The sequence below is a fragment of the Leptosomus discolor genome, chromosome 1, assembly GCF_034619465.1.
Source record: "Leptosomus discolor isolate bLepDis1 chromosome 1, bLepDis1.hap2, whole genome shotgun sequence".
Lineage (NCBI taxonomy): Eukaryota > Metazoa > Chordata > Aves > Leptosomiformes > Leptosomidae > Leptosomus > Leptosomus discolor.
Window position 1 is genome coordinate 161,088,044 of NC_141391.1, and position 22,515 is coordinate 161,110,558.

The 22,515-nt window shown below is 53.2% G+C and overlaps 1 protein-coding gene across 1 annotated transcript; it reads right to left on the bottom strand.

Annotated features, from left to right (window-relative positions):
* Nucleotides 1-14,121: 14,121 nt before the first annotated feature.
* TXN2 (thioredoxin 2) lies at nucleotides 14,122-22,515 on the bottom strand. Its single transcript, XM_086468750.1, has 4 exons — nucleotides 22,475-22,515; nucleotides 21,589-21,788; nucleotides 19,823-19,946; nucleotides 14,122-14,870 (listed from the first exon to the last, which is right to left on the bottom strand). Exons 2-4 carry the CDS (start codon nucleotides 21,786-21,788, stop codon nucleotides 14,754-14,756), a joined length of 441 nt encoding a protein of 146 aa, XP_086324876.1. The 5' UTR covers nucleotides 22,475-22,515; the 3' UTR covers nucleotides 14,122-14,753.

A 22,515-nucleotide genomic window follows, 5' to 3' on the forward strand; every position in this document is an offset into this window, starting at 1 on the left:
CCGGCTGCTCAGCGTGTGCTCACGCCCAGAGACACACAACAGCTGGGAAGGGAGAGGCCTCTGCCCTCCTCCCTGCCAACGCTACGCTTGGTCCTGATGGCAATGACCTCACTTCTTGGCACCGAGCTGTCCCGCAGGGGAGCGCCAGCCACCCTGGCACTGGTACCCCTCCTCCTCCTCCCCCCGCCTCCCCGCCAGGGAAGGAAGAAGCCCAGGGGCTTGGGGCAATCCTTCTGCCTCAACAAGAGGCAATCCCAGTGATGGAAAACTGTACTCTAAGGACAACTGCCGGCTTAATGCTAAAGTTTTACACCCTGCATTGGCATGAAACCTTTCACACTGCTGCTCTCTAATCTTGTTCTCTGTTGGATTTCTGGAGAAAGGGCGAGCGAGGCACTTTAACCCACAGAATCAGGAGAAGCACGTTATGATTCAGTCTCCAGTCAGTTGTCTTGTCGCCTGTGATAGTGCTGTTTGCCTGAGACCTTTATAATGTAGAAGGCACCCAGATGTTGAAGCATAGATGAGGGGCTATGTCTGTGTTCCCTGAAGGTTGCCTTTGTGTCCAAGGAGCTGCCCAGAAAGCAGGGGAGCAGTGTTTATGTGAGACTGGGGAAAGAGCAGCTCAAGCTACAGTCCCACCAGGGTCTGTGTCTCGTGGCCTGCCAGCAGACCTGGAAAAGACTGTCTAGGGGAAAACTCATAATTCTCAGTGGCAGCTTCCCAAGCATAGCAGTCCTCATTGGAAGCAACCTTGTCTCTCCTCTCTGGAAGAGACTGAGGATAGCCTAGTGAAGATACCTAGTGAAGATAGGCATTCCCCCCTTTGTTGCTGCATGTCAAACCACAGTCCTCCTTTCTCACTGTGTTGTGGTAGCACAGACTGATTCTCAAGCCAAGATCAGCTCCTGTTGCTTTCCCCAAAGAGCTTTCAAGCTCAAATGGACCAGACAAACTCAGTGTGAGAGAGCAATCAGAAGTGAAGGCAGGCTGAGGCTGGCCCCAATGCCTGCAGCAGATCCCAGGCAGGAGCTGGGTACAGGATACTACTCTGACTGACCAGGCAAGTCAGGGAACCAAGGACCCCATGGCAGCACAGAGCTACTTCACGTACGATGGAAAATGTTTAAACTGCTGTAGTTGGGGCCCACAGGAAACTTTTGGGAAGTGTGTGCCGGGTCTAAGACAGGAACCAAGAGAGCCAGTGTTTAAAATATGCACTGACAATGAATTGCTTCATTACTTAGAGAAAAATTGAGAAGGGGGGAAGGAGTAAAACTCAGCCACATCAGGAAACAGGTAAATAATTGTCTAATGGGTACACCAGGTCTCCTGAAACTGCTGGTCTAGGACTTTGCTGCTGCTCAGCCCATGGTGTCTTCCTCATCATGATAAGCTTCTGCTTCCAGGAGACAGCAAGGTCTCCTCTGTATTTAGGTGTTCCCCACGGGAACGCACTGCATCTCAGAAAGGGAAATATGCCCTTGGAAGATAATTTTCCTAGAGGGAAAAGATGGGGGAAGGTGGCCATTGAAAGGCTGACATGCTAAGCATAAGACCCTGAGGACAGCCTCCTTCCTCGACACCAACAGCAGCAGCTGCACGGCACAGCTAAGTCCCTGCCCAGTGTGTCCGCCCATGTGCCTCAGGTCCCCAGGGGCTGTACAGGGTGCAGGGGACTCGGCAAGAGAAGTGCCACAGCCACGCTATGGGATTAGGATCAAGCTCAGCAGGGTGGTGTGATCCCTGCCCACATGCTGGTCAGCACAGCTCCTTCCCTGTCGCGGGTGCATCCTCCCCTGTGGGATCTCACACTTTGGAAAAGAAGCAAGCAGAAAAGTCTTGCATAGGGCTGCTTACCGTCTCTGCTACTGTCTTGTTTTGCTCTGATGTACTGTTTTTCTTTCTCCTCCTACACCTTCCCCTGTACATGCACTCTCAATTGAAGAATGAAAGTGCCACCTTTCAAACTAAGGAAACTTTTAGCACATGAGCTGCTGAAGAAAGGCACATAGACACGTGAACCGCAGCCCCCCTCCTGCAGCGCTTTGTAAAGCAAGTGAATAGTCTCGGGCAGGAGGCGTTCTACACTTTGAACAGTTCAAGGCAAGGAGCTGTGCAGGGCAGAGCAGATGGAGAAACTGGACCTCTTGGCGAAACTGGACCTCGTGGCCCCGGCTCACACATCCGTGAGCAGAGACATGGGAAACGCTGCCTTTCTGGAGCTGGAGTGGGGAGGGGAGCGCTGGAAGCTGCAGGCAGGAAGAGTCTGACTTGGGAAGGTGCCCAATCTTGCACAGAGCAAGGCAGGTAACGATCATACAACTATTTATGGCTCTTTTTCATTGCGACAACCACAGCCTTATATGGGCAAGAGCGCTCCACTCGAGGCAGAGCTGCGGAGGTGGAGCCTCAAGGGGCACTCCTGATGCTTGCTCCCAGGCTATCTGCCTGCTCAAGCCGCTGACCTCCTTCCCGGGAAAAACCCTGGGAACCCTCGCTGAATCCAGCTGTTTAAATTTCAAACTACAAAATGACCCAGCTCCCCTCCCCTTCTCCCCCGTAACTCCTAATAGCTGGAGCTGTGGTGAAGCAGAAACGTCTGGATTTGTAATGTGGGTATCTGGGAGCACTGGGTTGGAGAGTCCCCCGCATCCGATGTGGGAAACCTATTCCCATCTGGTTGTGATAGTACTGAGAACCGGAAGAAAGAAAAAAACCAAAGGCAAAACAAGCAACGCGCCCCTCGGCCCCCCCAGCGTTGGTTGTCAGACACTAGTGAGTGTGTGAAAGGCTGCAGCTGGCAAATTTGGTGCATGAACTCCGTTGCAGACCCTTTTGCCTCTGGATGTGCTTCAGACTCTCCCCCCCAGTATCTCTGGCTGAGCTGCCCATGTTGTGGGTTCTTACCCCATTTCAACCCCATCCAATCCGCCCAGCTGAACTATGCTGGAAACTGGTTACAAATAAAACCAAACATAAACATGCTAAAAATGTCACTGTCATCAGATAAGGTTGCTATGCACATAAAATTCCTGACACAAGTTCATTAAACCAAGGACATGAAAAGTTAAGCCATATGCATACAGTGGCTGGGCTGAGGAAGCGGGTACAGTGAGCAGGGTTTCAAGCTGTAACTCTGCTTTTCAGCTCCTGCCAGCCCATAGGACATCACCCCGGTGTGACTCAATTTCTCCCAATGGGAGAAAAAAGAAAAAAAAAAAAAAAAAAAAGATGTCGCAGCACCCACCTCCTTCTGCCAACACTGGCTTGTTTCGGGAATGAACAGCAGGCAGGGATTAGCCGTGCTGCTTGTGAGCTGTGGAAGGCTGGCCTTCCAGAGGACAGAGCACATGCTGACTACCAGCCCTCAGCAATCTTTACCAAAACCAAGTATATTTAGCACTCCGGGAGGCAGTTATCTCTGTTTTATGAGAGGAAACAGGCACTGAGAGCTTCCTCTATAATACACTTCTTGTAGTTGAGGCTATGCTCAAGTCACAGAAACGCAGGGTTGAGTGGGCGAGATGCTACCACATGGACGTACCAGTTCTCAGACACCCAAGTTTGTACAGAAGAGCACAAGCTGCCAGATGTGTCAACCTTCCCTACCATGTGCTGAGTTTTTATAGTTCTCAAGCCACATATTTTTAAGAGACAAGGGGGGCAGGATCTGTGGGAGTGGTTCACAGGTGAGAGTGATTTGGTGATCCCCCCCCCTCTCCTGAGCTTACCACACCTGCCACCCTTCAACTGCTTGCAGGCTGCCTGTGGCTCAAGAAAGAGAAGCTGTGCACCTTTTCCCCCTAGGATGAGTGACGTGAGTTAGGTTAACCTGCAAGGGTGGAACATCACGTGCCTCCTCAGCTTCACAAGTGCCAGGGTTGTCTGCGTGAAGCCAACCCAAGTCTGAGCAGCCCCCAAAGGTGGGCTGTTCCCCTCCCTCCTCTGATCTTCACGTTCCCACTGCCAGACCCAGATGACACAGCCAGCTGATTCAGCTGGAAAGAAACTTGAACCAAAAGGAAGAGAGATGTTTCCAGCTTCCATTTCCTTGGTCCATTTGATGACCTGGGTGCTAGAGGGGTGCTGGAAATACATGGTCATGGACAGCCAGACAAAAGCTGGTCAGAAACTATGAGGGAATTGCAGCCCAGGAGAGGCCAGAAAGCCTCCTTTCCAGTGACACTGTGAATGAATTTACTCCAGCTGCGTGGCTGGTCACAGGGGTTGTTACAGCATCCCACGTGCAAGTGGTTGCAATCAGTATCTGAACTGATTTAGACATGATTAATAGACATAAGGAATGTCTATTGCCAAACATGTAGGATTACCAAAATCACAGCATCATTTAGTGTAGAGGAGGTAACTTTGGAGGTCTCCGGTCCAACCACCTGCTGGGAGCAGGACCAGCCTTAAGGTTTGATCAAGGTGCTCAGGGCCATATCCATCTGGGTTTTGAAAATCTCAGAGGATGGCAAATCCACAGTCTCTGTTCTTGCCTCTTGTCCTTTCACTGAGCACCTCTGGCAATCTGGCTCTACCATCTGCACAACCTCTATTTGGGTAGTAGAAGACAGAGGTCAGACAGTCCCCCTCACAAACCTTCTCTCTTTGCAAACCAACCCAGCTCCCTCAGCCCCTGCTTATGTGTCAGATGGTCCAGCCTCTTGGCCAGCTTCGTGCCCCTCCACTGGAGTTGCTCCAGTTTGTTAATGTCCCTCTTGCAAATGTAAAGGACCGTCCCAAAGCATCCTGAGGAATTGTCTGTCTCACCTCCTGGAGGAGAGCGGGTGTCTCTGCCTACGTGTAAAAGCAGGAGTCTTTGCGAGTGCGTTTGTTGGGGTGTACATGTGCAGTACTGGCGTGGGTCAGTGCGTGTACACAGCGTCACACAGGGAGTCGGTGCATCCGCCCATCATGTAAATATTGGCTCAGAAGTTTAGGTCATAAAAATGGGTGCACTTGCACTCGAGTCCGGGGAGCTGTGCTGGTTTCTGTGAGCAGAGTTGTACGGCAGGTGCGCTGTGTGAATGCCGTTTGTATGCACACCCAGGGATGTCCGTGCACCATCCTTCTCCTTCCGCAGCTCTGCACCTTAGACACAGATCCTCCTTCCCATTGTTATCGGAGAAGATGTTTCCATCTTCTAAATCTGGTCAGGTATCTTCTCGATTACTCACCTGTCAGGTATTACTCTGCTTCAGTAACCTTGAAGCTTGAGGAGACAGGGTGTACCAGGCATTAGCTAGGACTGGAAGACAACGGAGATTATGTTCTGCTCTGGTGATGTTGCCAGAGGGCAATGCATCACTGCTCTGATGTCATAACTGTGAGGCACGACCTTCAGAGTGTAAAAAAGAACACCCATTACTCAGTGGGCCAGCAGGTAATGTGAGCAAGTGAGAAGGGACACCTCAAAACTTTTACCTGCTTGCTGTCTTGGAGATAATGGTAGGCAAAATGACGTGTAACTGCAAATCAGCGGTGCCTTTTGCAATAGCAGGATTGCAGCATGATGAGCCATCCCTCTGAAATCTTCATAAAGGGTGGGAAATGGAGATGGTGAGATGAGCTCCAGTCTGTGGATGGGGGAAATGCACCGCAGGGATGTGAGATGTCAGGTACAAGGCTGACAAATAGGTGATGGACATGATCTGCAGGCAAGGAGGGAGGGAGGGACGGGGCATCTCTGCACTGCCAGCTGACTGTGCAGCTCGGCTCCCCCCCAGTCCATCTTACGCAGCTGAAAGCCCCAACAGGAGGAGTACCTGGAAAGGGGGCTTGGGGCAGTAAGGGCAGGCCACACTCTTGTTCCCACAGTGTCAGTGACTGGGTAGGACAGAGGCAAGGCTGGACCAGCAGCTGTGCCGAGCTACAGAGGCCGCAGCAGAATGAGAAAGCCTGAGAGTGCTGGTTCTCAGCCCATCACATCCGCTCCTCGTTTTGCAGCAAGAACTGCCATCAAGCCTCTCATAAGGAGCTTTGGTGCTGCAGCCCAGGGTGCCTGGAGGTCCAGCACAGAAGGACAAGGCGTGCCAGGTGAACACCTCCTTGGTGTTAAGCTCTAGGCTGGAGCTGTGGGCTTACAAAGAAGAGGAAGTGAAGCAACGTAGTCTGCTATGGGGAACAGAGATGTAAACCTGGGTTAACGTAGGATGAGGTGCTCAAAGGACTGGCCCAGTTCAGACCCAGGCAAAGTTTGCTCCCCAGCTATAGCGGGTTATTACAGAAATGCAAATACAACAAGTTTTTGCTACAAGCCAAGGACAAGAATCACCAGCTGTTCATGTCACCCAGCTCCCTTCAGTCCAAAATGATTTGGGGACTGCCTTAGGTGGCATGAGCAAAAGGCAGTCAGGTCAAGTTTGAAAGGCAGAGCTCGTTCCAGGGATCAACATCGCCTTTTGAGACCTTTTGGTAAACCCCACATCAAGGCAGGGAGGTAAAATACAAACTCAGTTGACCTTCCCCATCAGTTCCACCTCTGGACCTATGGGGATGGGTTGGGGTGGGATGGGAAGCTGTGCCTGCACAACCACCACTGCTGGATATAGGTTAGAGGGCCCAAAATACGTGCACAGCCACTGTAAAGCCATGGGACTTTGTTCTCTGCCCAGGGCAGGGTGGCCTGTCCCTCCCAGCTCTGCAGCCTGGCATATCTTACCAGGCTTATCTGGTCGCGTGTCCTCCTCCCTCCCCAGTGGTACCCCTAGGGCCAGGTTTTCCTGCTTCAACCTAAATGCTTATTTTTATTATTTTAAGACAAACAGAGTTGCGTCTGTTTTGATTTCCAGAAGAAGGTTAGAGGGAGGTCAGAGCTGACATCTGGGCTGGAGATAACATTCCTGTCTAATTAACAAGCCCTGAATAATGAGGGCCTTCCTGTTCCATCCCGCGGTCCCAGTGCGAGAGAGGGCAGAGCCAGCAGTGGCCGGGGCAGAAACGGGGCTGGAGAACACCCCGTTAGGTGGCATTCAGTTTCCCAGTGCCCCCAGACCGAGCTCATGGTGCTGCCGATAGGTGGGTGATGGCTGGAGGCTGCCCCTCCTCCATCTTTGCGTGGGCATTATTTGCAGGCGCTCAGCCTCTGCTGACTCTGCTTCCAAGGAATGGGCCACAGCTTTCCAAAGTGTCAACGGCGCTGCCTGTCACCCCCCCAAGCCTATTGCCCGGGCAGAGCCCGTTTGCCCTTTCTGCAAAGGAGGGGTTATGGACTTAAACACCCTGGGCGCTACCCGTGCTGCTGTGTGTGGCAAGAGAAGACACTGGGAGATATGATGTTGGTGGGAGACACGATGTTGGTGGGAGACACAGATGAGATGCACGGTGAGGTCCCCAGAGCACGGCTAGGCCATCCACTGCCCTCCCCTCAGTCTGGGGAGCTGTACATTGGCAGCTCCATCCCCGCTCTCGGGAATCGGGTCATTTGCCAGGGCGGCACAGCCCGCCGGGCTGACGTGATGCAGCTGTTTGTGCGCAGCAGTACTGGAAGCAGCCACGGCAGGAGCCAGCTTTGGCCAGGATGCTGGGCTGGGGGGGACAAAGGGGCAGCAGTGCTGGCGAGACCCAGTTTGTGAGGGATCCTGCAATTTGTAGACGTATCCCCCCCTGCAGCAGGGCATGGAGACACTGGAATAAAGCCTGACTCATCTGGGAGAGAGGCTCCCTGGCTGAATCACCCCAGGCTCTGAGCCTTCCCTGCAGCTCCCCTACCATGAGCTGGCTGTGCCCAGCCAGCACTTGCAAAACCCCATGAGATCACGGGTGCAGGCAAGCGTGGTGGGGGCTGAACAGCAGCCAGGTGCTCTCCAGGTGAGATTACAACACCGGGTGAATCCACTCCATGCAAAACCCTGTCTGACAGCCCTTATCAGAGCCGGTGACACACTAACTTGCCTGTCCCGTCAGCCCCATGACGGGGTATTTGCTGCTGGCAGCCTCCAACACGCGGCCACCCTCAACGGAATTGCCGCAGCCTGTTGATTCCTCGGAGGGGACACGACCGTCATTCCTGGCCTCGGTATAAAACCCCATGGAGGGAAGGAAAAAGGAGGCAAGGGAACAAGGCTTGGGATTGAACACTGGCAGAGCTCAGCTGCTGTGCCCCTGCTGCAGGCTGGAGGATATGAGGCTGGAAACCGTGCCCTTGGGTCAGCCACGTGCTGCTGGCCACCACAGGCTGGGCACAGTGTCACACAGAGGCACAGCATCGCAGAGAAGCAGCAGAACAGGGAGATGACAGCGACCTAAGGAGTTTGCTTGCGGACACAGCCACATGCTGCCAGTTTCTGTGCTGCGGGCTCCAGTGAGACCAGCAGTGACGGGTCCCTCATGTTCCCACATCCTTTCATCTCAAGGGTGCTACCAGCATCTGCCTTCCTGTGCAATGCCAGACAGATTAAGAAAACCCTAAACACGCTTCCTCTGAGTGTCACCAACAAAACCCAAACTGAGAACAGAACTTGAGGCCAAGGCCAGGGAAAGGGAAACGGGAACGAAACAAGGCCCCAGGCAGGTACAAGGGGGTTGGTGTGCTGGGCGACCGCATAGCTTAGCGTTAGAAGTGCAGTGGCAGGTGTGACAGCAGCAACCTTTAATATTGCCTGAGCTCTATGAAAAGTCTCCGTGGTCCTGCCAGGATCTTAGAGCGAAGCCCATGGGACCTGGCCTGGCTGGGAAGGGGAAGCTGGACCTCCTCAGGTGGCGAGCTAAGCTGAAAGAGCTAAGCTGAAGGATCAGCCCTGGGAGAGCAAACCCGGCTAGTGGGAAAGAAGAACGTCAGGGTTTTGTCTTGTAGCTTCCTGCCAAAAACTGGCACGGCTGTAAACACGAGTGCTGAACAATAAGGTCTCCTGTCCCAGCAGCTGCTAAACCCGTCACCTGGGGAGCTTCCTGCAATCAGCCAGTGGAAGGACAAAAAGGAGCTCCCACATGCTTTCCTGCAATTTGTCATATGCCTGATCCTTGCTCTTCTCAGTCCCCACCATCCTCCCTTCCCCCAGAGCCGCCTGTCTCACGCTCTGACAAGAGGATGTGGTTATGAAGACCAACCTCTGGTGAGGAGCAGGCTCATCGTTCAGCCTTGCTTCTCTAAGCAGCAAGAAGTGCTTTTCTTTATGACTTCTGAGTCACCCGATAGCCTCCCCGCAGACAGTATTTCCCCTGGGCTGGTTCTGCAGGCACTGTGTGGACTTCCCCTGTACCTGGGTCCCAGCACCCCAGAGAGACCTGCAGCACTTTGCAGGCCCTCTTTGCCTGCCACACATTGCAGCTTCAGGGCTTACAGTGTCCAGAGTTGGCACGATGCTGCCACCAGCTTTTTTTTTCAGACCACCACACCTTTCCAAGGCGTTAATCTCTGGGTCTGAACACTGCCATGCTGGATCTCTCCTCACGGGTGAGTATTTTTAGAAAGTTTGAGCTCAGACCATGCAGTCACTCCTGAGCTATGCCAGAATGAAAAGAAAACAACCACTTTTGCCTGAACAATACCGGCACGGAACAAAAAGCCACTGCAAATGGGGTTTTTCAGCATCACTCAAAACTAGACGAGCTTTGAAAGACAAAACTTGCAGTCAAAAAAAAAAAAAAAAAGAAAAGAAAAAGGTTCCTAGTGAACAGAAAGGGCTTTGACAATTTACTTAAAAAGCCAGATTAAAGCAAAACGATGTTATATAAATACCGGCGGGCATGCCGGAGCTTGCATGCAGTACAGCGCTCCGTCTCCATCACAGCCGCTGTGCTGGCCAGGCCCAGGGCATTCATAACCGGCTGGCTGCAGTGCGGCACGGCCCTGTGGTTAAAGCCACCTGCAAGGAAAGGAGCCGTGCAGTCCCTGTGCCCACGGCTACGGGCCCCACGAGGAAGCCTTATTGCCCTGTGGTGGAGCGAGAAAGCAACCTCGGGGGATGCTGCTGTTCTCTGTCTGGAGGCCATGAAGCTATGTGTGCAGAGCCGGCCAGGACAAACCCTCTCGCTGCCAGCTGCACGGGACCAGCATGGAGGAGTTGCAGCCACACGGGTGGCCAGAGGTCACCATCATCTCTGGAAACCACCGAAATCTCTGGGTGCATTTCGTACCCTCTGGACAACTTGAAGTGGATGTTTCAGAGGACTCTTGCTGCAAAAATTTCCTGATTTTCACTATTGCTCAACCACTTCTCTGCTCATAGGAGAGATGGAGCCAGGGTGCCTTCAGCAGCAGAGGGATGAGTAGTGTGTGCCAAGAAGGGTGCTGGGAGCTCAGCCTTCCCCTGAGTGGGAGAGCAAGCAGGCTGGCTCCTGTCCTCTTCCGTCAGCAGCTACAGCTGCTGGGGACATCTGTGAGCCCCAGAAGCTCCTGGCACTCTCCACAACAAAGAACAAGAGTATGTGAGTGGATAAACACATATATATACATGCAGGGACATTACTTCACAGAAGCTGGAGGCCATAGAGAAAACCCAGTCAATTTTAATGCATTTTTATTGTGAAATCCATTTTATTTGCATTATGAGGGCCTAGGAAGTCCATGTGGGCAGGCGGGGGTTGGGTGCTGCCCTGTTGCTGGCAGCTGTCAGCTCTCCTCTGCCCACAGGGCATGAGCAGAGCAGCTCCAGCATCCCCCTTTGGCCTCTCCTCACAGGACCAGTTCCCCCATTTCACTGCCCAGCAGGGACTTCTTGCCACCAGGAAGGCAGCCACAGGGTTTCTCCTCGCTCCACCCTCCCTGGGATGTGGGGTGCCATATTTTCAAGCTCTCTCCAAAAGCCTCCAGTTTCTACCCATTGGCTCCTCTGGGTGTAAGAAACATGAGGTTTCCCCTGCTGCTCCTGCTTCCATCCTTACCTGGATGTAGAATGCACGTTGAGTTAAAAAACAACCAGGCATGGCTCAGCACAGCAGCCCCCTCCGGCATCGTGCCCAGCCTGCGGCTACCACTCTCACCATGAGTTTCAGCCTCTGGTTTTTTGTCCAAGAAAGGTTTTAAGAGGGAAAGTGTTGCTGATGTTACAAAGCTGCAGAGGCAGAGAAACCACGAAGCTCACAAATTCATCCTGTGTCCTTGAGAAGAGCAGCAGGAAAGCACCCGCTTGTAGTGATGGACTTGAGCCTGGGTGGGTTGCAGGAGCAGGTAATGAGGACAGGACTGTGTAACAGGTGATCTAGTTTGGTTTTGGTCTGGAAGTCAAGCTTATGGTAGTTTTATCTTATCTTTGTATTGCTTAGGATAATGCCGCTGTGCAAGCTGTTATTGTTTAACTTGCAGGAAGCTGCAACACACCGCGAGCTCTTAACGCGATTCGGCAACAGTTTTGAACAGTGCTGAGAACGTTGCTGCTAACAGCAGCGTTAGAGAATTTAATTGCAAATTCTGTCTGAATCCTATAATTACTTAGTTGAGAAAAATGAGGTTGGAGAGGGAAAGCTCAAAGTGATTAACAAACTGTTAGGGCAAACAGCCTGGCAGGGCTGGTGAAAGTCCCTGCCTGGGGCAGCGTCAGTGGCGGCCATTTCCCTGTTGACATGGAGCTGGTCTTTGTTTTGTCCTTTGCACAGGAGGAATCACGTACTAGATTGGTAAAGCAAAGGATTTACTGTCAATGCTGGGTGGCCGGGCTGCTGAGGCCAGACCTCATTGGAGCTAAATGTGGCCAAAACTGTCCCCTTCAAAGATGCAGAGGACCACAAACACACAGCCCCCCCATCTGCCGCAAGCCAGGCAACCCAAATTTCCCATCCTCTACCAGCACTTGAAGCTGGTCTCGGTGTAGCACTCCTAACAGAGAAGGTAGCGCAGCTCTCCCTCCTTGCAGGCATTCACCATGGCCCAGAGCAGTTGGAGCTTAACATAGGGTTCAGCAGGCAGGAACAAACATTTTGGGAAAAGGAGCAGCTGCATTAGGGCTTGATGCGAGTGTGAACCCAACAGAAACAAATGGAAAACTTCCACCTGCCCGGAATCGGGCGCCTTGGACAAGAGTGTGGGGACAGAGGCACTGCGCCTGACCTTTGAGGGGAAACTCAGCACTGGGTTCAGAACATACCTGGGGAGGGGGAAGCGTGTTTAGCTGAGCTTTGCTCCCCTTGGGAAGGCACCGACCACCATGTCCTCTTAAAACAGCAACCAGGAACATTAGAAGCTGAGAAAGCTGCTGTAACATAGACAGGCTTGGGCAGGAGAGAGCAAATGCTTAACAGATCAGAGGAGCATGCGATGTGCTTAACTCCGAAAGAGAAAACCAACTGCATCCTTGCTGGAGTGAGCACAGAGAGGAAATATTTTCCTAGCTGACTTGGAAAAAGCAGTTCCTGCTGAGGAACTACCTATTGCTTCAGCTCTCTTTTGGGAAAAGGCCGACATCATATTCAGGTGACATGAAAATTGCTGTGCAACCCCTCTTTTAACCACTACATGAATACACTGCTGGGAGTGCTTCCCGCTTGCACCTCCTCTGTTATTACCAGCAGCTGTGGGAATCCCTGAAGCCTCTCCCAGCAGTCAGCAAACAGGGAGCCGAATTAAGATCCCGCCACAGAAAACATCCTTGTGCTTTGAGTCCTGTCCTGTGGTGAAAACTGTGCAAAGTGCTTGGGGAAGCTTGAGCTGCCCCCAAATCTCTCCTCCTTTTCTCCACCCATTATGCTGTTTCTGAAGGATTTCCACAGGGCACCACGTGTGTGGGTCCTCAGCACTTATCTCAAAGAAACAGTTGTGGCTTTCACATAACGTGCCCTAAAGCCTGCTGGCACTTTAATAGCTGAATGGCACCTTAGCTCCACTTTTCCTTAGAAGGAAGTGATAAAATAGCTAATTTATACTGCCCCTTAATTACACAATGCAAACTCACTGTGTTTTTTCCTGTTCTGTAGGATGGTGAAGTATGAAAGTTGACTATTGTCGGGTATGTGACGCTGTTCCCCTACTTTTCCTGCTCATGCAGGAAAATGGGAGATGGTCTTTTTACTAGCAGTGTTTACAGAGCAGGAACACTGAAACTGCAGGGCAAATTGCCTGGTCTGAAACACGAGCAGGACATGAGCACCGTAGCTTCTGTGGTCTCCCAAATGAAACAAAATGCCAGTTTTTACTGATCGTAACTGACCAACAGTTCTTTACCAAATTACATCCAAGTGACATCACCTCTAGCAGCACGTGGCGGGTGAGATCAGCCCAGCCTGGCCAGGGAGGTACCCATCTCGGGGGACCAGCCACCACCTTGTGCTACTGCCCAGGCCCCAGGGGTGATGGAAGCAGGCGGGACCAGCGATGCCTGCAGCACTGCGGTTGCAGCAGGACAGGCAGCACTTGGATCACCACTCCCCTGCTCCTTCAAAGGTCATAAATAGTTATTGCAAAGGCGCAGAAAAAAAATTGCCTCACCGCTCCTAACAACCTATGCCAGGGAGGCAAAATGGAGCAGAGCCAAAGCAGAGTTAAAAGTGACTGAAGGAAACAGAAGCTGGGAAGGAAAAAAACAAACCAAGCCACTTGTACACGGTTATTAAGCGCTTACAATGTTCTCATGCAGCTTAGATAAGCAAACTGGAATTAAGCATTACAGCAGACATCAGCCCTGGTGCTGTACTCTGCCTACCAGCGCAGGAGGAGGCTGGGAGCACTTAGAAGCCAGGTTGGCTGGAGACAGGTGTATACGGGGAGGAGGAGGAAGAGATGGGAAGGGCTGAAGGCTGCCTGCGATACGAGCACACAGTTGCCTCCCTTAGTCTAAAGGTCAGGGTAATTAAAGTCGAAAGACTGCCTTTCGGCAGGGCTCACCTGCATGAGCAGATTTAATCATTCACGCAAAGGAGAGGGAGGCTCTCAGGCTCCTCGGGCAGGAGTGGAGTGAGAAAAGCACAGGGGGAGCAAGCACAGCCCACGTTCCTTGTGCACAACGAGCCGCTGTTCCCCTGTACACAGGAGGAGAGTCCTTCCTCCGGCGTCCCACATCCAGCAGCGCCCAAAGGGGGTCCTAGAAGCAGCACTGAAAGCCCCGTGAAAGTAACACACTTGTTTTTTGGCACATTACCTTTTAGTAGGGATCAAGTTGTAACCTGCGCTCTCCCAGCCCATCGTTAGAAACCAGCCACTGTGCTGCCGATAATCCCTCTCTGGACAGACAAAGGACATCCCTGTGATTTCTGAGAGTTAAGTTTTATTCTCCAGCTAGACAGCAGTGACCGATAAAGTTCTCTTTATTACAGACCTACAAAAGGAGATCCATAAAATACTTCTATTTTCTCTTATAAAATTATGACAGGAGCCCATGGACTTGTGGGGGAGTTGTACCTGTCCCAGCAACACGAGGACAGAGGGACAAAGAGACAGGTTTCACAGACAAGGCAGAGGCATTCTCAGCTTTAAACAAACCCACCCAGGGCAGGTATGCACCCACATCTTGCAGGGAGCAGCTGCCCTCTGCTCTGGGCTATCAGATGCTAGGCAAAGAGAGAAACATTCCTCTTAACTCAGCAGCAGCTCCGCACGTCAGCTCTTTGCTGATAAACGCAGGCTCCTAATTCCAGCCGCATTCTCCGTTTTGAGAATAAGCAGCCCCGCTCCTCAGCGCCCTTTTCAACTACTGCTGCTCAAGAGAAGGGGGAGTGGGAGGGAAGGGTCACAACACTGTTCATCTCCTAAAAACCCCATACGAGAAGAAAACCCCAGGTTGTACAAGGCAGGCAGTTCACGTGCCCCTCGGCTCTCCCAGGCAAGGAATGCACAATGTGGACGTGTCCAGAGGCAGAGGTACAGCCACCCTTTTACTTCAGGCTCCGATGAGTTTCTTGAGGAATGCCTCCAGCTGATCCTCGTCCTTTATCCCTACAAACTTATCCACGACATCTCCATTCTTCATAGCCAGCACGGTTGGCACTGCTGACACCTGGGGGAAGAGAAATGGGGAGACACACGCAGGTTGAGCGGAGGCTGCAGGGAGGCCAGCTGCACCCGGGCCCCAAATGGAGCTCTACAGAAGAGGTGGCTACAAAGGAGCTGAGCATACAGTGCTCAAGGGTAACATGTCTGCTCGCAAAACACAGGCCAGCTGAGCTCCATGTTACTCCTCAACCTGTGCCCTCATCTCTGCACTGACATACGTCACACTGCTTAAGTCAAAGCTGAGCAGCTTTTCAAGATTAAATAAGATCCAAAATTTTAAAGACAAAACCAAAGCTAATATAAAAATAACAAGGCAAAGCCTTTCCCCCCCTCTCCTCTACAAATTCCTCTTCTCCTTCCCTTCTGTCGTATCATAAGCAAACAAACCCAGTCTTTTACCAGGACACCTCTCAGACACGATGACCTTTGGACATTTTATGGACAGGGTGGTATCAGACTGGACCCGTGTTCTTCTCCAGACAGGACTGGAGCTGAAGGGCCCCCCCCACCCCATCACTGCACAGGCAGATTTCCTGCTCCATCCTATCACGGTAATGACAACCCCCTCCAACCCTTTCCTTTTCTGCTCCTCTTTTCAGTGGTTTAACTGGTCACATGCCAGTGGCTGTCCACTGCAGATCCCTGATGATTAGGTAAGAAGTGAAAACGTCCCTCTGACCAGAGCCAGCAGGCAGCTGCGCTGCTCCGGGTGCTGCTTTTTTAGCCCAGAAAAAAGTTTCCTGGGAATTATCCAAGAGAACAGCCGTAGAAATGACAACACTCCCCAGGGATTTGCCGGCTGACCAGTGACAGAAGAGACCCTGGGGACACAATCGAGAGAAGGAGCAACCAGAGCTCAGAGAGCTGTGGTGGCAGAAAGGGTCGTGTTTCTGACCCCACAGCTTCGGTACCCTTATCTCTGCAAAGCCTCCCCCCAACAAAAAAAACCACCTCCTGTCCTTATCTCGCCTGCCGCCTCCCCGCCAGCCTGCGGGGCCTTCCCGTGCGTGCTGCCAGCCCCGCTGCCAGCGAGGATCTGCAAATCCTTCCTCGGGAAACCTGCCAGAGGGCTGGCTTTTCTCCCATCCAGAGCCTGAGATGAAAGGGACATTTTGTGCTTCCCTTCCCACCCGACCCCGGCCAGCCAGTCCAGCGTGGCTCCGCGCAGTCTGTCCTCCAGGGCTTGTGCGGTCTCATCCGAAGGGACGGGAGCGCCGGGGCTGCAGCAACGCACGATCTTCAGCTCCTCCTAGTGACTGGCGGGAGCGGATCCGGAGGGCTCGGGCCCCACCGCTGCCGATGGTGCCGCCAACGTGCTCCCTTGTGATCTTAGGGGTGAGAAAGGATGGCACCAGCGCTGCGCTCAGCTGGTCTCTCCCTCCCCGAGAAGGGCAAAGCTCCACTGAGCCTCCCTCTGGTTTGCAAAGTGGGTTAACAATGAGCAGAGTTGCCCCAGCTCCACCCAAAAAAACCCAGCGTGCCCTACCAGCAACAGCAAGCATCAGGCCATCACGGCCACCGTGAGAACACTACAGAGAAGCCGCTAACACCGTTACGGGGCTCTGCATGCCGACCAGCGCACCTACGAGCTTCACACAGCCTCCAGCCCTCCTCTTCCCCTTTTTGTGCTGGTGAGCGAACCCTGAGAATGGGTGGCAGGCCTGGGGCTGGCGCTGCAGAGCTGGGCGAGAACCAGGGGCACCGAGCAACTTGCCTCTGCCCAGAAAACACGATGCTTTTGACAGCTTCCTTCCCACTAGCTCCAGCAAGGGCAGCCTGTTAACGGAGCACGTACTTTGTTTTGCTGCTTGAGAAACAAGTGTCATGGGAATTTCTAGAATGCAAAGTTAGGGCCTTTTTTTTTTCTTCCCTTCTTTTTTTGGGTCCCATCTGCACTGAACCTAAACAAACCCTCCTCCTCCCTCAACAGCATTTCTAGAGAAAAAGTCAGGCTGCTTTTGATCAGCGCTGACCACACAGATAAATAAATAAATGTGGCCATCCAAGTTATTCCTGGCAGCGCCCGTACCGAGGGAATTCTCTTCCATCTGAAACTGGGGCTTTTATACAAGCTCAGATGCCACACAACGGAGCAAGGGGAAGGATTTCACTCGGGCTTCAGAATGAGGCACAAAGCAGGACCGAGCTCTGCTGATGAATGACCATCCCTGTACCCAGCAGGTCTCCCGAGCTGCCCACCCACAGCAGCCGGAGAAGGGGCTCCACTTTCCCAGTGGCCACGTGCAAGAGCAATGGACAAAGGCAAGAGATAAATCTAAAGAATTTTGAGATGGCATTTTAAACAAAAGTATTTCTTCTGCCTTTCTGCTCTCGGGGCGAGAGGTCAGGAGTGGGCTGGAGCAGCGGAGAAAGGCCACAACCAGAGATGAAAGGTGTTAGATAAAAGGAGGAATCCCCACAGAAAGAACTTTTGTGCTGGGCATAACCGGACAGGGAAGGGTGCCGGGGACGTTTCTAGTTGCAGGAAACGTGTCCCCGCTTCGTGCTAAGCCGGGAGGGCTGGGAGCCGAGGGCAGACGGCAGCTTGTGTGAAGGAATGTGCCAGCATTCCTCAGCTCTTCCAGAGGGTCTCTCCCCCTCACCCTGCCTCCCCCTGCGCCAAGGAGGCTGCTGAAGAGGACGTTGTGCAATCGGGTGGCAAGCTGGGGCCTGCGTGCATGGGCAGGGGAATAAACAGGGATGGAAGGAGACTTCCTGGCAGCTTGTGGGGGCGGCATGGATGCTGAAAACCCTTGAAGCAAAAACTTTCTCAGCCTGCAGACATCTGATCCCCAATGGAATGGCTTTGAAACAAATAAACCTTTCCTGATCTCTCCCAAATACTGCCTTTGGTTTTCCTGATCTCTCCCAGATACCACCTTTGGTCCCTCTTTGATCTCGACTTGGTGTCTTCCCATCAGCCCTTATGCTCACGTCTCCTTAAGTGGCAACTTCCCAGAAGACAAAGCAAAACCGAGCACATGCTCAGCACATGAACCAAACTTCTGCCTTGAAAAGGATGCCCCAAAATAGGATGATCAAAGCAAAAATTTCCTCTCTACCCCCACCCATTTGCAGCTATCCTACTCACAGGCACTGCCTAGGGATGGGGTTTTAGCCATGGGGATAACGGTCAAGACCAGAAACACGCATCGCTCCGGGAGCAGAGGACGCAGCAACGATCCCCACGCCCTGCTGCAAACCAAAAACTTCATGTTTGTATACAAGGCTCCAGAACGAGCTGCTGGAAGGTGACCCTTGCCTGCAGCCTCAATCCTGCCTGCACCTACGCCACCAGGGCTGCAGGACAGGCAGACCCTGCAGACAGACGCCTGTACGCAGCCGGCTGCGCAGCTGCTCCCTCACCATCTGGTGGGAGAGCGCATGCAGCGTGTCAAACCTGCACAACTCGGGAACTTTCAGACTCTTTTTAAAGACCTTTCCTCACACGCACACACTCTGTTTGCCGTTTTCCAGTCATCTGAGATTATCCTCTTGTAATCCCAGCTAATTCGATCTACTGGAAGGCTTGGAACAAAACAAGAGTTAAGCTAATAATCTCTATTCTCTTCTCCTTAGGGTGGTTGCTACCAGGGCCAGGATTTACACACTATCTGACCACCAATGAAACAACCTCACCCTCTTCAACTTCTTCTCACCAGCACCCTCGAGCTATGCAGCCTTCAGGCTTGCAACACCCAGCCCTGCTCAGAAGCCAGCAGCCATCTTCCTTGGCCTGGGGCGTATCTGCCAGCCCGCCACCACAGGGCAGAGCACCGGAGGCTCTCGCGCTCAGCTCGTGGAAGCTGCAGGTCACGTTTGTGGGTGCCAGCTGGGTGGACACGCCACCACAGCACAGGCAGAAAGGTCTCCTTGGGAAAGAGTAGGAGGAGGGAACAAGCTGTTTCCACTTCCTTCTCCTTCCAGCTCTGCAGGGTGTGGGAGCAGCACAGAGTGTCTTCTCCAAGCTCAACAAGATGACAGCTTGCTCAGGAGATGGTTCACACTTTGCTGGGCAACTTGAGGAGCTTCCTGTGCTAGCCTCTGCTGTGGGAGCAGGACTTCATCTCTAGAGAGGGAGCAGCTCCATCTGTGTGATACGTGAGTGAAAATTAAGCACGTTCTTCCCTGTAAAACACAGCAGCAGGATGCCCTGACCCCATAGACTGAGCTGTTGTTTACAAGGAGAAACCACAGAGGCAAGCACAGTCATCAGAGAAGATCTGGCATTTCTTAAACTACCTAATCACTGACACAGGGGAAAAAAATAAATAAATTGCGTAAACCAAAGCCGTGGCATTCTCCAGTCACTGCTCCTTCCTGGGAGCAAGGAAGCACAGGGAACACAGCCAACAGGCGTGTAAAACACTAGTGTAAGCACCAAGGTCCACACTTGTTAAGAGCAGGACATGTGCTCCTGCTGCTTACATGTGCTCTCCGACCTGGTTTCTACCTGTCCAAACAAAACCCACAGTGTGTCCTTGTGCTGCGGCTTAAGGATGGGACATTATCACTCAGCAAGAATTCTTGAACAAGGAAAGGAAAGAGAGGAGGGTGGGGCTGCACGAAGAACCACGTTCAAGAGCAGAGCAGACTGAGGCTCGTTACTTCACATTTCTACCCTGCACCCGAGCAGCCCACGCACGGAGCAGAACACCGCGTGTGCTGCAGGCTCCCTGAGGCCAGGCAAGCACTTATGTTGACAGATGCCTGCAAGGCTTAGAGGACACCTTTCTGCAGAATTAGAGGTGGGGATGCTGACCATGAGCAGCAGAGCTGGAGGAGAGCCAAGCAGCGAAATCCACCTACTAAGGAGTGACCTGAGGGATCAGGAACCCGTAGGCACTGGGCTCACTGTCCTCACCAACACCGCTGCCGTGCGGGGACACCTCTCCCCAGCGAGGGACCTTCTTTGCCCCACCGGCAAAAGAAAGTCTGCGCTCTTCTGGCTCCTACCTCGTACTCAATAGCAAGGTCTGTGTGATCATCAATGTCCACTTTGGCCATCAGCACCTTTCCCTCCTGCTTGGCCACCATCTTCTCTAACCTGGGGCCTAGGATCTTGCAGGGACCACACCACCTGATGGAGAAAGAGGAGAGGGAAGATTAAAGGAGGAGAGGGAAAATCAGAGGAGACGAGCGCAGCAGCAGCTGTGGAAGGCTTGCTGGTATGCTAAGGCCTTTAACACCATCGCCATTCGAGAGCCAGCCTGGAAACACCATTCCCAAACCGCAGCTTAGAAAAACGTTTTCCTCACAAAGAAGCTGTCAAAGATTTTTCTCCTCTGTGTGTGTGGTGGTGGGGCTAAGTGGAAAAAGAGGTCACTGTTTGGCATTTGTGGTGCTTCTGATGTCATTTTGATCATGCTGCAGTCTGCTCTGCCAGCCTTGGCGGTCCTCCTGCCCCCTCTTCTCGTCCGTTCATCCCTACGCTGCTTTGCACCCTCACGGGTGTGTACGCGCAGAGCGGTGACCCGGCTGACCACAAAGCTGCCCCACACCGAGCGTCGCTGCCAGCCGCAGGGGTCGCAGCCCACACTCAAATCGGGTCATGCCAATCATAGGCTTCCCCTCCACACTCATTGCGGGGTGTACAGAAATGCCCCTTTGGCTGCAGAACTCGCAGAGGCATTGCAGCTAAGAGAGACCACCTATTCCAAACCCTGGTGCGGCAACAGCAGGCTTCACGAGGCCCCGTACACAGAAAACACCCCCTGCGTCCTGAAACTGCACCAGTTAGGAAGGTATGAACTTACTCAGTTCAAGGAAAACGTAAGTTTGAGCTCAAAGTGTCATTTTCTTTTAAAATTGAAGCTCTGGTAAACTTTGTTCCTCCTTAGGGGCCCTCTGTATCAGGTTTCAGGCTTTCAATTATTTGTCCCCCTCCTCCCTGGATGATCCTAATTAATTTTCATTCTGGTTTGTCAGTTTGGTCTATTTAGAGCAGAAGTTTTTGGGCTGTTTCATACTCTGTTTGCCCAGAATCAGCCACAAGAGGCTCACATGACAGCACTGTGGGACTATGAAAATACGTGAGAAAACAAAGATAATCAGTATCATTAATCCAGCTGATAAAATCTAAGAACATTTTTACTAGCAAGAGGATGACAATGCTTTTATTGATGATGAATGCTGCCGTTGGTGTCACGTAGCTGTTATTAATACATAAAGGCATTTGCTATCACGAGCCCTGCCTCAAGAGCACGCAGCGAAAGAAAACTGGAAAGACACAACGTGATGGTGCAGGGCGTACCAAGTGCAGTGTCCTTCCACAGCTCTTAACATCATTTAGTGTTTTTAAGAGGACATTTAATCCACAAAGCTAAACTAAGAGAGATACCAGAGCTTCTTCTCGAGGTGTCTTTTGCAGGGTGATGCAGCGCTGGGACCGGGGTGACACCTGAGCACGTGGGAGGTGCAGCTACGCTGCCCTGGGGAACGCCTTCCTGGCACTGGTGTTTTACGATCCTGCAGGGTGTAGCTTACACCTACAGCAGCACAGCCCGAGGAGTGAAACCTCTATGGATTGCGCTGTAGGGGCAGAAGCATCTTTTAACAGCAGGCACCCGGCAGGGCAGTTGGCAGCTCCACAGCGTGGGAAGCCCTCGGGCATGCTCACATCCCCGGTGCATCCAGAGTGCCACCGTGTCAGAAAAGCACCAGGGACACACCTGCACGTGTGACAGCACAGATGGGCGCAAGAGCCGTGAGGGGTAACTTACTGCGCGTGGAAGTCCACCACGACAGGTTTGGGGTTGTTCACCACCCGGTCTTGGAAGTCGCTGCCATCCTGCACGTTGAAGGTGCTCCTGCAGCCTGCTGAGGTGCCAAAGGCCCTGCCGTGGGGTGCCGGGGGGCCCTGTGAGGGCAGTGTCCTGGGGGTGAGGGACAGCAGCCGCCGGAGCACGAGCCTCTGGGCCATCTGTGGGGAGAGGAGGAGGTATGTGGGGTGGGTGCACCCCATGGCCGGTCCCACGGCAGCAGTGCCCTGCTCAGAGTCCCCTCGGCAGGGCAGCCCCCAAGCCAGGAGTTGCCCTAGACAGAAATATAGGGGGCATCGCATGGGAACGCTTACTGCCCCTACGCCCAGCGCTTGCCACCCCACTGCAACATCAGCCCCACAACTGGGGGATCCCAACCGCCATGGAACCCCTGGCTACAGACCTCAGCTTCCTCCCCATTTCTACGGGGCAGGGCACCCCGCTCCGGGCACAGGGTCCCCGTTGCCCCCAGCCCTACAGAGCAGAGCCCTGCCCCCGGGCCTGTTGCTTCCCACCCACAGGGCAGGCGCCCTCAGCCACGGGACCCTCATTCCCCTGATCCCATGGGTCACGGCTCCTTCGGCCAGAGGGTCCCAGCAGCTTCCATCTGTGGGACAGGGCCCCCCAACCGTGAGGTCCCCCTCCCAGCCCCCCCAACCCGGTGAGGAAGGGCACCCCCCCCCAAGCCACGGGGGCTCCACCCCCCGAGAGCGGGACCCCATCCTACCACGGGGACCCGACCCCTCCCTCCAGCGCCAGAGGGCAAGACGCCTTAGCCAGGAGGGGTCCCCGCCCGTGCCGGAATACCCCAAACCCACGGGACCCCTCCCCAGCCCCCGCCCCTCACCTTCCCGGGCCCGGAGGTGACCCACGCTCAACCAAACTTCC